The sequence below is a fragment of the Phaseolus vulgaris genome, chromosome 6 (genome assembly GCF_000499845.2).
Source record: "Phaseolus vulgaris cultivar G19833 chromosome 6, P. vulgaris v2.0, whole genome shotgun sequence".
NCBI lineage: Eukaryota > Viridiplantae > Streptophyta > Magnoliopsida > Fabales > Fabaceae > Phaseolus > Phaseolus vulgaris.
This window is the reverse complement of record NC_023754.2, coordinates 4530400-4545445: the sequence shown is the minus strand read 5'-3', so window position 1 is coordinate 4545445 and position 15046 is coordinate 4530400. Positions and strand designations below refer to the sequence as shown.

The 15046-nt window shown below is 30.6% G+C and overlaps 1 protein-coding gene across 5 annotated transcripts; it reads right to left on the bottom strand.

The window, feature by feature from the left end:
• Positions 1–508: 508 nt before the first annotated feature.
• On the bottom strand, positions 509–4290 carry LOC137830978 (uncharacterized). 5 transcript variants are annotated; one of them, XM_068638430.1, is made up of 5 exons: positions 4004–4290; positions 3619–3674; positions 2721–2822; positions 2162–2535; positions 509–733 (listed from the first exon to the last, which is right to left on the bottom strand). In XM_068638430.1, exons 1-4 carry the CDS (start codon positions 4112–4114, stop codon positions 2517–2519), a joined length of 288 nt encoding a protein of 95 aa, XP_068494531.1. In that variant the 5' UTR covers positions 4115–4290; the 3' UTR covers positions 509–733; positions 2162–2516. The 5 variants fall into 5 exon arrangements, with proteins under 5 accessions (XP_068494531.1, XP_068494530.1, XP_068494532.1 ...); XM_068638429.1 differs by having other exon boundaries at positions 2162–2338; XM_068638431.1 differs by having other exon boundaries at positions 2162–2338; positions 2721–2777; positions 4004–4288.
• Positions 4291–15046: the final 10756 nt, after the last annotated feature.

Genomic DNA, 15046 nt, shown 5'->3' with positions numbered 1-15046 from the left:
ATTCCTGGGGAACGTGTTCCCCGAGGTTTTTTTAAACCTCAGGAAAAGCCTTTCAGAACCCCTGTTAAATACCAAGAGTTTAAGAACTTCCGTAAAATACCATAGGTTTCAAAACCTCCGTAAAATATCACGGGTTTCAAAACCTCCATAAAATACCACAGGTTTCAAAACCTCCGTAAAATATCACAGGTTTCAAAACCTCCGTAAAATACCATAAGTTTTAGAACCTCCGTAAAATATCATGGGTTTCAAAACCTTCGTAAAATATCATAGGTTTCAAAACCTCCGTAAAATACCATAGGTTTCAAAACCTCCGTAAACTTTATTTATTTTATTCATTTATCAATTAGACATTCATGTGTTTTTTAAACCACAATTATTTACATCTATTGTATTTATTTATCTATGTTTGTTAAAGTAATTTTTCAATAAATAAAACAAATAAATGGATATAACATTCATCAATTGACAAGATATATCAAAATATTTATAAAAGTATACCAAAATATATCAAGTAAACACATTGAAATTCAAATTAAACACAAAATATGAGTTAAAAAATTACAAGGAAGCAATATAAGACAAATAGGTACTACAAATGAAAACATAACATATTGCTCACAAAGCATAAAATAAGTCAAAAAACATTTCCATAATATACTAAATTCTTCATCAATCACGTATGCTCCTCTTGATGTCCAAAATTTGTGGGCACACTTCTTTGATCAAAAACCTACAATATAAACATGTATCACAATTAGAAATGTAAATTTGAAAAATAAAACAAGCTATTTAATTTTTTTTATAATACTCTAAATTATTATAATATTATAAATACAATCATTATGTGGATTATAGTAAAAACAAATCTTTCCTTTACTGAAAAACGTACTAATTATCAATTAAATAATAAAAAATAAAAATATGTTTCAGCATTTGAAAGATACATTAGCAATTGCCAAAAAAAAATGTCATCTAATACGGTAACTACATGTACTTATATATAACTAGTGTAGAGTTCCAAATACCTAATGTAAGGATGAGCTAACATACACTTCCTTTCAAATCTTCATAGCTTCAAAACGTTTTTTTTTTCTTTTTTGGTGCTAATATTTAAATACATATGATTTTAATATTTACATATTTTTATTATAGTTATACACCCTAAAAAGAAATTAAATAATGTATGTAAAGACTAAAAAAGTTATAAGTAAAATCTATAATGATGTTTTTATGTATAAAAACTTTAAAAAAAATGTAATTATCTAAACCAGAAATTAATCTTTTGGTTTGCTTTTATAATAAGTTACATAACTAGTGCTACAGGTCTCAAATCAATTAGCAAGTTACATAAGTTACATAATTTCTAATTGCTTACTTTCCTCGTTATATAGAAAATTAGCAACATACTATGTATGATTAATCATGTTCCAATTAATTTGAACCATTAATACCATGGTTTCTTCAAATATCCTCATACTAATCAATTTAAAAAATTTATAGGGTTGGTAGCTATAACCATGTTATGCCTATTTAATAGAAAGAAGAAAGACATAATTGGACAGAAAATGCAAGAGCAAAGCATGGTACTGCTTTGAATAGTAGCAGTTTCCACTGGCTGGACATTAAGAATCTCATCAGTGTTTTTCAAAATTGGTCTTCATACTACAAGTGTCATGGTTTTGTTGTGCAAGGTGATTAAATAATTTAGAAAACTAAAACTGTAAGAAACATGGCTCTTAAAAGAGGATGAAAGAGGTTGTGCCATGTGTTGAATCTGTAGAACTATGCTGGACAAATATTTGACCTATTATCCAAAGCAGACTAACTACTTATCAATATGGTATATCAAGTAACATGCTAAGGAAGTTGACAAGAACTTTTTGATGTTGATTAAGCCATGTAAGACAGTTTCCAATTTTAGAAGAAAATCTTGTATTATATGGTTAGATATAACTTTTATCCAATAGCCAATGCTGAGTGAGGAGATAATGCAACATAGAATCACATCACAGTCATATAACTGTAGTGATCCATTTCATATCTATTACAAAACAGTGTACTGCTACAGTATCTTGCAAAGCAGAAAGAAATGACAATACACTAGTTGATAAATACAAGCATTCAGAATTACAAAAAGACAGGGTTTAAATCCAATTACCGGATTGTGAAGAACCAAGTTTGGTAGAAGAATGACCCAAATGGAACTTCAATCCAGCAACCATAGTCGTGAGTGGTAATGTATCTAATGAGCTTCTCATCTTCCTTTAACCTTCTGTTGGTTCAGCAAGAGTGGTGACCCATCTTAAATTTCTTAACTTTCTTCACACACTTAACCCTTTCCCATTTCCACAAAACTCCAAAAATTAATAACAACCCAAGAAGATTATAACAACCTAAAGAGAAGCTAGTGCAAGATGAAAACGAGAGAAAGAACATTGTCGGTTGTTTCATGCAGCGAATATTTGGTGCTATGCAGCAAATAAAGTGAGGCATGGTGCTCTCCAACTGATGCATCAACTTGAACAATTGAACCTAAAAGAATGAAACTATTTAGATTTTTGCCCTTAACTATTTCTCTTTATACTTTCTGTACTTTGTTATTCAATAATTTGATTTTCAGGAGAGTAGGTTTATATTACCATGTGTAAATCTACTTTAACAAGCCTTAGTCATTTCTTTTAAATCTTTATTAAGCACAAGAAATGCTACAAAATTACCTTGAACTTTGTTGCAACACTCTGCTTTTGAGACTGGTTAAATATTTTGGAGAATAGCTGCAGCAAATCACAATTACATGATTTTGCTTCACAAACCATGCTCTGAATTTTATCAAAAGAGTTTGTTTTACAAGCTTTAAAAGCTGAACAAAATAATTAAAATAATAAAACATAAAGCTAAAATTACCAAATTAGAATGATAAAACTAGCAGAAACAATGTTATATATCCAAACAACTTCTGGTGTGTTGCTTAGCATATTCAGAGAATTGTTATAATTTTTTCAATAAGCACCTTACTCATTTTGAAACAAGCAGCTCCAACTTTCACTTTCTTCCAAGAAATAGCAAATTGATCATAAGAATAAAACTGGATTTCTTGATGAAAACATGGATTTGAACTAGGATCGCCTTTAATTATCATGTTTGGAAGAAAGAAGACCAAAAGATCTTTAAAGGAAATGCAGAGCAGAAATATTACTCAACTTAAAAGGGATGCTAAAGATGGATAGTGTACTTATAACAAATTGCTCTGGTTTAAGGTAAGACTTACATACGGTTCAATAACTGTTGTTCTTCAATTAGAATAGGAGTTTCACCTCGTTAATATGTGGAGAAAGCTTTACATTAAATAATTATACATATTACCAAGGTGAAACTCTAATTCTAATTAGAGAACAGTACAAATCACCTCCATAGAACAGTAAGTAAGTTCTGCTCTTAGTTCAACTACTAATAGACAATGTTTATGTGGAATTTGGAAGTTAGAAACTTGAAATGCAGATAATATTGATTTTAGAAAAAAAAAAGTTGACTAATGCTTTGTATGTCGCGATAACAGAATAAGAATAATAACAACAATAATAAATAATAAATAGAAAACAAAGAGGATTGACATACCTATTCTTTGTTTCAGTATCTTCATTTGCTGTTTGTAACTGAGATCGGAGAACCCCCTGCATTGACACAAAAGTATCCCAAGCATAAACAGTAAGTCTGATTGAATATGAAAAAGCATCAGCACTCAGCAGCTTAATTCTCTTCCTCTCTACCCTTAATTGATACTAAACAAGGGACCAATCATTTTGTTCCTCTGTTCCTTCCCCTCTAACCCAAAGTTTGGTATAAGACGAAGCACGAAGCACGGACCACAACCTCAATCATAAACCATAGCCACAAAGAATGACGAGAACGACGCACTAACGACGAAAATAAACTGATTAGAAAAATTAGGGTTCCAAGATCAATAAATAACAAACACCACATCACCAATCACGGAACATACCTGCACTTTTTTGTAGACAAGCGGTTCTGTGGTGGAGCGAAGGTTGAAGCAAGTTCCATGGTGGAGTAGCAGAACCATGTTCCGTGCTGGAATAGCAGAAGCACATTTCATTGTGGAGCAGTAGAATCAAAGGTCCAGTGATGTGCAATGGGAGTGAGGTGAGAGTTGGACGAAAATGAGAGTGAAGAAAAGTGAAAATGGAAATGAAAGGCGGGTTTAGGGTCTACCGGAAGTGAAGAGGAAAGGAAAAGATAAAAACAAAAAGAATTTGAAATAAAATTATAATAGTTTACCAAGGTTTTCAAATAAACCTCTGCCATTTATCGGAGGTTTTCAAATAAACCTCTACAATTTTCCGGAGGTTTTCAAATAAACCTCATTAAATAAACCTTTAATATTTAAAAACTTCCCTTGATTAAATTTATTCTGAAAGTTATATTAAGCATTGATAAATAAAATTATTTTAATATAATATAAAGTTATTAAATGAAAATTATGCTATAATTACAAAAACTTTAAAGAATTTAGTTATCAAATATATTAAAATTATATTTTTAATTATTTGTTTATAAAAAAATTAATTATATTTATTTATTGAGATTTGAGAAAATCTAAAATATTTTATTGATTTTTACAATAAATATTTTAAACTTAATGAAAATTAAAAAAATCTTCATTATTTTGATGAGATTTTAGAATAAATCATTTGAATTTAACGAAGGTTAAAAAAATCTCCGCTATTTGGCAAAGGTTTTAAAATAAACCTTTGGAAATTAACTAAAGTTAAAAAATCCTCCGTTATTTTGTGGAAATTTTAAAATAAACCTTTGGAAATTAACGAATGTTAAAAAAATCTCCGTTATTTTACGGAGGTTTTAAAATAAACCTTTGAAAATTAACGAAGGTTAAAAAAACCTCTGCTATTTTGCTAAGGTTTTAGAATAAACCTTTGAAAATTAACGAAGGTTAAAAAAACCTTCATTATTTTGCTGAGGTTTTAGAATAAACCTTTGGAATTTACCTAAGGTTAGAAAACCTTCATTATTTTCTTGAGGTTTTAGAAAAAAACCTTCATTAATTAAATCAGTTCCTAGGGTTATATTAACCTCCGCTAAATAACCTCCATTAAAACCTTTTTTTCTTGTAGTGCGTGTTTAATACGCTTATCGATTAGATTAATCAATTAATATTCAATCCTAGCTGTTCTTGATTTCATCATTTCAATATAATAACGGTGTATATAATAAGGATATATTTTGATTGCATTAACTAATCGATATATTCAATCTTTAAAAATCTTGTATTTTATCAATTAAGTATAGGTTTATAATTTTTTTTATACTTATAAGAACTTTATCTTATAAAGACGATTTTAAAATAATCAGAATAATTGTTAAATTGTTAAACAAACACTAATTGCCTATTCAGGTTCACCATGCTATTAAAGATAACTAAAATATTGAACAAAAGTCATTTTAAGAATTAAAATATAAATCAAACCGTACTTATAAATGAAAAAAAAATAACATAAAAAAATATTAAATTGAAATAAATGCTGATAAAACTACAAAAATTATTATTATGATAACATTAAAAAACTGTACTTATTATTTAAAATACTACAATACATTTGATAGATATAACTATATAAAAAACATTAAAATATGAGTGAAATAAAAATTATTAACTTATATCTTATATCTGGAAATACACTTGTAATATATATATATATATATATATATATATATTATTCTGTTAATATTATAGCTGAATGATTTAACAGGTAAAAATATTTTTGAAATATATAGTTTAATAATAAAAATCAAAATACACTCCTAATATATGGGATATATGTTTTTAATATGAACTGAAGTATTTAACTTATCTAATTTTTATATTCTAAGTTGAAATTAAATATTTCTTAGAAATAAATTATTAATAATTAGAAGTAAAGATATCAAAATATAAGTTATTTATCATAAATATAACATATTTATTTATGATAAATTTTAATTATCACATGATATATATTTATATATATATATATATATATTATAAAAAATTTCATACTTAACTTTGACAACACTTCAACTAACAACAATTATTGTTATAAAAAACGTATTATTAAAAAAATAATAATAAAATAATAAAAATGGGAGAACTGGACATAATCATATGTTAATATATATATATATATATATATCATTATTTATTACATATAGTAGTTATATAAAATAAATATTTATTCTATATAATGCATAAAGAAAATACCTATAGCTAAATCTATCAATTTTTCAGATAAGTCTAGGTTGGTCTTTAAGTATTGTTGAGTTTAATATCAAATATATACAAATATTTATCTATAATTTATTAGATGAAATTAAGTTTATTGATTAGATTAGTAACGATGGAATTGACAACTAGATGTAGTGAACTTTTTCAAAAAAATATAGGAATTAAATGAGAATGAGGAAAAGCAATTACACATGCCAAGTCATATAGATAAAATAATCATTGTATGACAGTTTCACTGAAGAGGAAATAGAGATTGAAGATGCTTGAAGAATTTAGAGATGCATGTTCCAAAACTATATCCATAGAAATTGAAAGTGGAGGACATCCAAAAGCTTGTGAAAAGTTGAAGTAAAAACGTTGCCTCCTCATCTGAAGCATGTTTTCCTTGATGAATATCACAAAAAAGCTTCAAAATGGTTGAATTCAAGTTCAACAACTTCAGGAATGAAGACAACTAACTGAGTTTGTGTCATGCATTGAATTGCTATGTTATTTTTTTGCATCTGGTTTACTTTAAATGTTTGTTTAGTAATTGTGTTAGGTTTAGTTTGTGATTTCATTAGTTAACTTTTAAATTACTGTGTGTAAATAGAATAGTTGAACATATAATATTTTTTTTATTAATAAAGAATAAATAAAATAAAAAATGGGACACTTCAGCTGTCTCAATCGTATACAAGTTAAGAACACCATACAACGTCTTTGGTTCTTGAGTAGAACATATAATGTATTGGTAGTACAGGGTTTGATATTGCTTGATAAGTCATGAGTTACTGCATTAACATCATCAAGAGCTTCAAGAAGAAGCACACTGTATATGGATTGGGATACCCTGAAGTATCTCTTTAATTTTATTTATTCATTGCTGATGAAAAAAAAAAAACAAGCTCCAAGTGTGAGAAGCACACTGAGGTGCATATTGTACACTACAGAAAATTCGCTCAAGGATCTAAGTCATTTCATCAAACCGAGTACCCACCTGAGAACTGATAGAGCCACAAAGCAAGAAAACAATCATATAAGTGATTTCAGAATCTTAAAATGGTTGTGTTGAATTTTAAGTTCAAAAGCTAGCACATAGCATGGATCATATAAACTAACCGTAAGATGTTTTCAAGCCTATTTAAAAGCCCAAAACAGACAATAAAAATAATGAAATAATAATATAAATAAATAAAATTGATATACCTATCTTAGCCAGAAACGCCACACATGCTTGTTGTGTTATCTTAAGAGATATAAATGAAATACAAAAATTGTTTGAGAATTTTTAAATCCAGTTGAGTGTAAAGAGCTAGCTGGGTTGAGAATGAGACTGAATTGGGAAAATTTGCATGACTCAAAAAGCCTTATATGATATAAACTGCATGTGTATTGTACTTAAGTATGCAACACTTATGCTCAAAACATAAGTAATGATGACTTTTCAGTTCTGAACTAATTCTGACAAAAATCAAACTAATCATTGTTGCTTAAGACCTGTACCTACCTACAAGGAGGTTTGCTTCAAGACAAGCAAAGAGCTAAGGAAAAGTTGATAAGGATAATTTTTAGCAAAAATTATAAATCGATAAACATGTAATTAGTATAGAAAATATATAAAAACAAGTGAAAGAAGTCCTCCCACTCAAGCTGCACCTAGAGAAAAAAGAAAATTTTTTATAATTAATATATATAATTACATTAATAATTTATAAATTATAATCTATTTTATTTTATTTTTCAATCAAAGATAGAATAACCAATCACAAAAATTCAATTTTATTTCAGTACCAACATACAAGAACCATCTATATAAATTATTAGGTGTACTGAACAGAAGTGCTCGGGATCTTGGTTCTAGCACTTTGGTATGGTCAACTCGATTTTTGGGTCAACATGGGTCCAAAGGGTAACCCAGGAGCTCGGCCCAAGCGCTGGTAAGACAAATCGAAAAAATTAGTTAAAATAGAAGGAATATTTTGTTTGTTTATAACATTCGTTAATTAAATGCCAATAAAAGCTGTTGAGAATAATGTTGTTAGCACCCGAGAATAATGGTGCACATGCAGACAAAATATTTTTTGTTGTTAGCACCCAAAGATAAGAGGTGCACGTGAACATGTGGTTTTCTATTATGATTATATGTTTGTTGTTGAGATTATGTTCTCATTAGTAGAAGTAGTTCAAGGGAAATCTATAAAAGGGGCTTGAGACCCCCGGTAATGGTAGGTTGTTTCTAAATACTTAAGACTAAAATTGAATAGTTATTTTCTATGCTCTCACTGACTTGATCGTTGGAGTGTGATCAACGGGTAGAGCTCCCTCTGTCCCAGCCGAGTATTGTTCCAGTGCACCAAAAGGAGACAGACTAGAAGCGGAGCTCTCCATCCAGTCCCACTAAGGTCAACCGACGAGAACATTTCCCGTCCACACTACAAAAAAAAACATGTATGTGGTGGCGGTTATTTTCATATAACTTGGCGTTTTTAACCACCACATTATACGTCTGTAACGGTACCGCGCGCGTACCGCCAGAATTCTTGCCGCCACAAAGTTTAATGTGGTGGTCAATTGAGAACCGTTGTAGCAGACGCCATATAATGCATTGTATAAAGTGGCGGTTTTAAGCGTGTAATTTACGTCAGTTATAAATGCCTTAATTTTAAAACTGGGTAAACCAATTCCAGCGTAAATAGTGGCAGCTTTAAACGCCACTTAATACGGTATAGTATGATGTTTATAATAAATAACATTTATAACTGTCATAATTTGAAAATTAAATATTTAATTTTATTTTTAATATTTATAATAATTTATTTAATTCTATTTTATAATATTATTTAATTTCATATTATAATTAAATTTCATTAAACAGTTAAGTTTCATAATATAATTATACTTCATAATATAATTAAAATTGATAAATATAATAATCAAAAGATGACTTCATTCATTCATTGAGAGAACAAAGTTGTTAATGTCAAAATAGTCCAAACAACAAGTAAATTAAATTGTCAAAATATAAATTGTTCACTTTCTAAACATATTACAACTAAACTCTCAATACTAATTTGTCTTAATGCCTCCACTTGATCTTATATTCTGGTTTGGTGATGGAGCACCACTTCCAAGATCTGGTGCCTGGAATAAGTTAAAATATGTTTATAGTTAATTGACAATTTTTAAAAAATAAATAAAAATAGTGTTATAATAAAATTTTAAGTATAGTAATTTATACCTCATTAATAGATGCTAGTACCAAATTTGTTGCCATTGGAGCAAAATGTTTCGGCACGTCTGGTCTGGAAGCAATGTAGGCTAGTAGAGTATGCATTTGGATCCTTACAGTTGCAAGTTCAGTTTCCTTCTAGTCTACCTTTTCTTCAACCCACCACTAGAGGAACCATGACTCATACTTAATCTTGTTCTAGATTTCCTGAAAGCAAGGGTAGGAAAAACTCCATATGAATATCATCTGACCCTCCCTGGATGCTCCTTTCCAAAAATAACACCAACTAGATCATTTGGACATATATGTGATGCAGTGTCTGGATTTTCCAACATTAGCTGATCAATTTTTTCCTACATAACAATGGAAGCAACCAGAATTAGCTCATGGCAGAGCCAATATGTTCCCAAACACAGTCCAAGACAATATCCAAAATAACCCAAAACAGTCCAAAACAGTATCCAAAATAGTCCAAAACTATATATACCCTTGGCAGAGACAATATGTTCCCAAAACAGTATCCAAAGTAGTCCAAAACAATATCCAAAACAGTCCAAAATAATGTCTCAAAAATAGTATATACCAAAAACAATTACTCTGTTCAACATAAAGAAGCAAATGAGAGGTTCAAAACTGATATAATTAGAAGTTACCCCAATCTCCATAGCTTCATCATTAACATACGTGTCATTCTTCCTCTTGTGTGTGATCTTCCACATCTTAGCTCAACCAATGTTCCTACCAGTCTCAATTTTCTATACGTTCCAAAAAGGATAATATAATTACAAAATTCATAATATATTATAAATCAAAATATATGTCAAATTCACAAAACTACATATAAGTAAATATACCAAATTATCCCTCCTTCTTGACAATGGCATAGCACCACCAGTGTGAGGAATATTTTGTTTCCTTCTTATATCTTTATTCCTATTACACAGTTTCTACAAAGTAAAATGAAATCCGTTTTTGCAAATTTAAAATCAAGCTTAGTGAAAATATATGAAATGAAAAGTATGTACCACTGTGGAAAGCTTGAGATGATAATCCACAAATATAGCCCAATGCTCGATGCTAAGACCATTTGAAACATTCTTTATCAGGTCATTTCTGCTTAACATTGGGTTATAGAATTCATTCCAAAGCTTGCATTTATACTCCCTCCACAATTTGGCAATTTTGAACATAACATCTCTTTTAGCGAGATCTTCATTTACCTTGAAGCAAAAACGAGTCTTCAAATAATACAACGGTTAGTCCACTTATATATTCAAAAAATGAAATAAGAATGTACATATTTAATGTTGTATTGTAAAAAAGGTAGGAGGGAATAACATTTCCTTGTGGCAAAGAGTTTCAATGATGCGGGACTGAAGTTTATCAAGATCGATTTGACTTAAACTTTTGCCACATAATTGTCGAAAAATGAACATAGTTCTACTACCACTACAGTCACATTGTTTGGTAACATTACGTATGGCAATGGGTAGTAAATGTTCCACAAGAATATGACAATCATGACTCTTGAGGCCAAAAATCTTTCCAACTTTCAAATCAATACACCTTGAAATATTACTTGAGTATCCATATGGCATTTTGACATCTTTTAGTGTTTGTAAAAACATTTTTTTCTTTGGTTTTGACAAGGAAAACAAACTTGGCCGAAATATTCCACTTTCATCTGGCCAAAGTTCCTTATACCCATTTCTTTAAGTACCTTTTGGGCTTTTAAATTATCTTTTGATTTCTTAGGGTCATTGAGTAACGTATACAAAACATTGTCACAAACATTTTTCTCAATATGCATGCCATCTAGAAAATGGCGTAATAAGTTCGTCTCCCAATAAGGAAGGTCAAAAAATATACTTCTCTTTTTTCCATTGTTCTACTCCAACAACATTCTTTCCCCGACCCCTTTTACTTGTATCCATAGGTTCTAATGGTTTTCCAAATGTAACATTGACACCCTCAACTTGTTTAAATATATCTGACTATGACAAATGTTCTAGTGCTTCCCTTAGTTCAGTTCTTTCGTTAAAAAGAAAATGACTTAGTCTAAATCTATGCTCTTTATGTAAAAATCGACGGTGTTCCATAAAGTTGTATTTGCCCCTGTACAACAAAGAAGACTTAGTGTCAAAGTTACAAGTTGGGCAAACAATACTAGTGTCTGTGTTCCATCCAGATAAATTGCCTATGCCAGGGAAGTCACTAATTGTCTACAACAAAGTTGCTCGCAATGTAAACATTTCTTTTTTCGAATAATCAAATGTTTGCACTCCATCAAACCAAAGCTCCTTTAATTATGTTATGAGTGATTATAAGTATACATCAATTTCGTTTCCTGACATTTGTTTTCCAGGAATTATCATGGATAGGATGAAAGAGGTTTGCTTCATACACTCCCAAGGAGGACGATTGTATATGATGATGACTACTGGCCATATATTATAACTTGTACTCATGGTTCCAAAAGGGTTGAAGCCATCACTAGCTAAGCCCAATCGTACATTTCGAGGATCATTTGCAAATTCTGGATGTAATAGATCAAATTCTTTCCAACCCTCAAAATCTCTAGGATGCCTCATCAACCCATCCTGGTTATCCTTTGATGCATTCCATGTCATAGATTCAGTTGTCTTAGAACTCAAACAATCGTTGCAATCTTGACTTTAATGGAAAGTAACGCAAGATTTTTGCATATTGTTTCTTATCTTTATCTTTCCACTTAGACGTTTTGCACCGTTTACATTTTTCTAAGCTTTCATTCTCTTCACCTCAATATATCATGCAATCTTTTGGACAAGCTGGTATTTTGGCATAATTAAGACCAAGTTTGTTAATCACATTCTTGGCCTCATAAAATGAATTAGGAAACTCAGCATGTTCAAATGCATCCTTTAGCAAGCCTAGAATCATGGTCATTGCTTTATCACTCATTCTACACATGCATTTTATATGATACAACTTCAACATGAATGATAACTTTGAATACTTGGTACAACCTTCATATAATGGTTCATTATTGTCCTTCAACAACGCATCAAAGTTTGTATTTCCTTCACCATGCAGCATATCATCTTGTGCACCATCATCTTGAGTACCCTCATCAATGTGATCATCGTCGTGCCCCACAAACCCAAATGCATCGTTCAACATGTCTTCCATTAGATTACGAGATTCTGTGACATCTTCAATCTCATGCGCACTTATAACAACCATAGACTCAATATCCACTTAGTCCTTCACCGTACATATACCAAGTTTGGTAGTTTTGAGGAAAAGTGCTACATGTTAAGTGTTCTTGAACTACATCCCTTTTTTGCCACTTATTGAAACCACACTTTGAACACAAACACTTTATGACAACACCATTAGCATGTGCAAATGCAAATTCCAAAAATTCATTCAAACTATTTTCATATTCAATGGTGTTTCGTGGTTTAGAAATCAACCTTTTATCAATTGACATGATTACAAAACAAAACACCATAACAAAAACTTACTTACATAAATGTGTTAACTACATAAAATAGTTAACTAGAACCTACATTTACCAAACTAGCTTTTGGTTAATTTTTGGATCATACAAACAAAAATTTAATTTTGCAAGTACTTGATGTTGAATCAAGTGTGTTCAAGCTTTGAAGAATCCAAATCCTTTGTGTTTGATGGAAGGTGGAGGTGCTTGTTGTTGCTGAGGTGCTTTAGAATAGGATCTGGGGTAGATTATATTTGTAATCCACTGTTTGTTGAATCTAAAGCTTAAGTGTTTTCAAATCTTTTAAGTTTAAAGTGTTTTTCTAACTAAGTGAAAAACAACCGTTGTTTTGTCGAAACAACCTATTGTTTTATACTTAGGTGTTTTTGAAAATTTTTGAAAACTATTTTGGATGGTTGACTTGTTGTCAAACCCAAACAACCGATTGATTCGCTATTTCAACCGATTGTTTGTTTGAAATCCTAACAGAAACAGTTTTGTTTGTTAAAAGAGCTTTAATTGATTTCATAACTGAATACGCTCCTTCTTTAAATGCTTTGACCAAAATTTGAATACTATAAATAGTTTGTTAATGTTTTATAACAAACAACAAGAAAGAAAAATAGATTTTAGTTTTTCAAAGAGTTTTTGAAGCATTTGAGTTTGAACTTTGAGCTTTGGTTATTCAAGAGAGAAGTGAAATAGGATTACTCTTATTGATTTCAGTTGATTCTGTAACAGTGTAATTCATTATGTGATTTGTGTACATTCTGGTGTTGTGAAGCCAAGAAGGGTTGTGTGCTCTTGAGCTTGTCAAGATCAACATTCTTGGTGGTGTATGTGCTGAGCCAAAGGAAGTGTGTGTCTTGAGGGGATCAAGGTCACTTCTTTGGTGGTGTGTGTATGTAATCTGGATTTGATTACCTAGTGGATTCCCAAGTGGTTTCTAGGAAACTGGATGTAGCTCTTAGGTTAATAGTGAACCAGTATAAATGGTTTGTGTAATTCCCTCTTCCTTAAACTCTTTAATTCCAGTTGCTGTTATTTTTACTGGTATAAACAACTTATTGTTTCTTCGAAACAACCGATTTTTTTTTCTGTTGTTTTTCTGTTTTGAGCTTTGTTCTTGGCAAACTGAATTCCTAAATCTGGTTTCTTGCAAATAATTTCATTCTACCTTAAAAAGTTTGCGAAAACCTCCTTTAAACCATTCACCCCCTCCCCCTCTAGTTTAAAGCCATACATTCTAACAATTGGTATCAGAGCTTGGTACTTGAAAAATACTCAAGTTTGATCCTAAAACCTTTTTTTCAATGGCTGAAAAACTACCTTTTGGAGAGAGTGCATCAATCAACAGACCACCTGTTTTCTGTGGTTTGATTACCAATTATGGAAAGTTAAGATGAAAATCTTTGTTGAATCTCTTGACAAGGGAACTTGTGATGCAATTGAAAATGGTCCTTTTATTCCAAAACTTGAAAAAGATGGATCTTCAATTGAAAAACCTTGGTCTCAATAGACTGATTCTAAAAACAAGAAGGCCAAATTTGATTGTATTGCTAAGAACATCATAACATCTGCCTTGTATTCGGATGAATTTTTCATCATTTTCAATGCTCTTCGGCCAAGGAGATGTGGGACACTTTGGAGGTGACTTGTGAAGGAACCAATGATGCGAAAAGAGCTAGAAAGCATACTCTAATTCAGGAATATGAAATGTTTAGAATGCTTAAAGGTGAGTCAATCGCTGAAGTACAAAAAAGGTTCACCCACATCATCAACCACCTTATGAGCCTTGGGAAAACCTTTGATAAAGAAGAGCTAAATATCAAGATCCTCAAGTGTCTTGATAGATCATGGCAACCAAAGGTGACCGCAATTTCTGAGTCAAAAAATTTGACATCCTTGACAACGGCTTCTTTATTTGGTAAGCTTAGAGCACATGAGTTAGAAATGAATAGACTCAATGTTCAAGAGAGTGAAGACAAGCATGTGAGAAACATTGCCTTGAAAGCTGCCAAGCACAAAAGCAAGCAAGAATCAAGTGATGAAA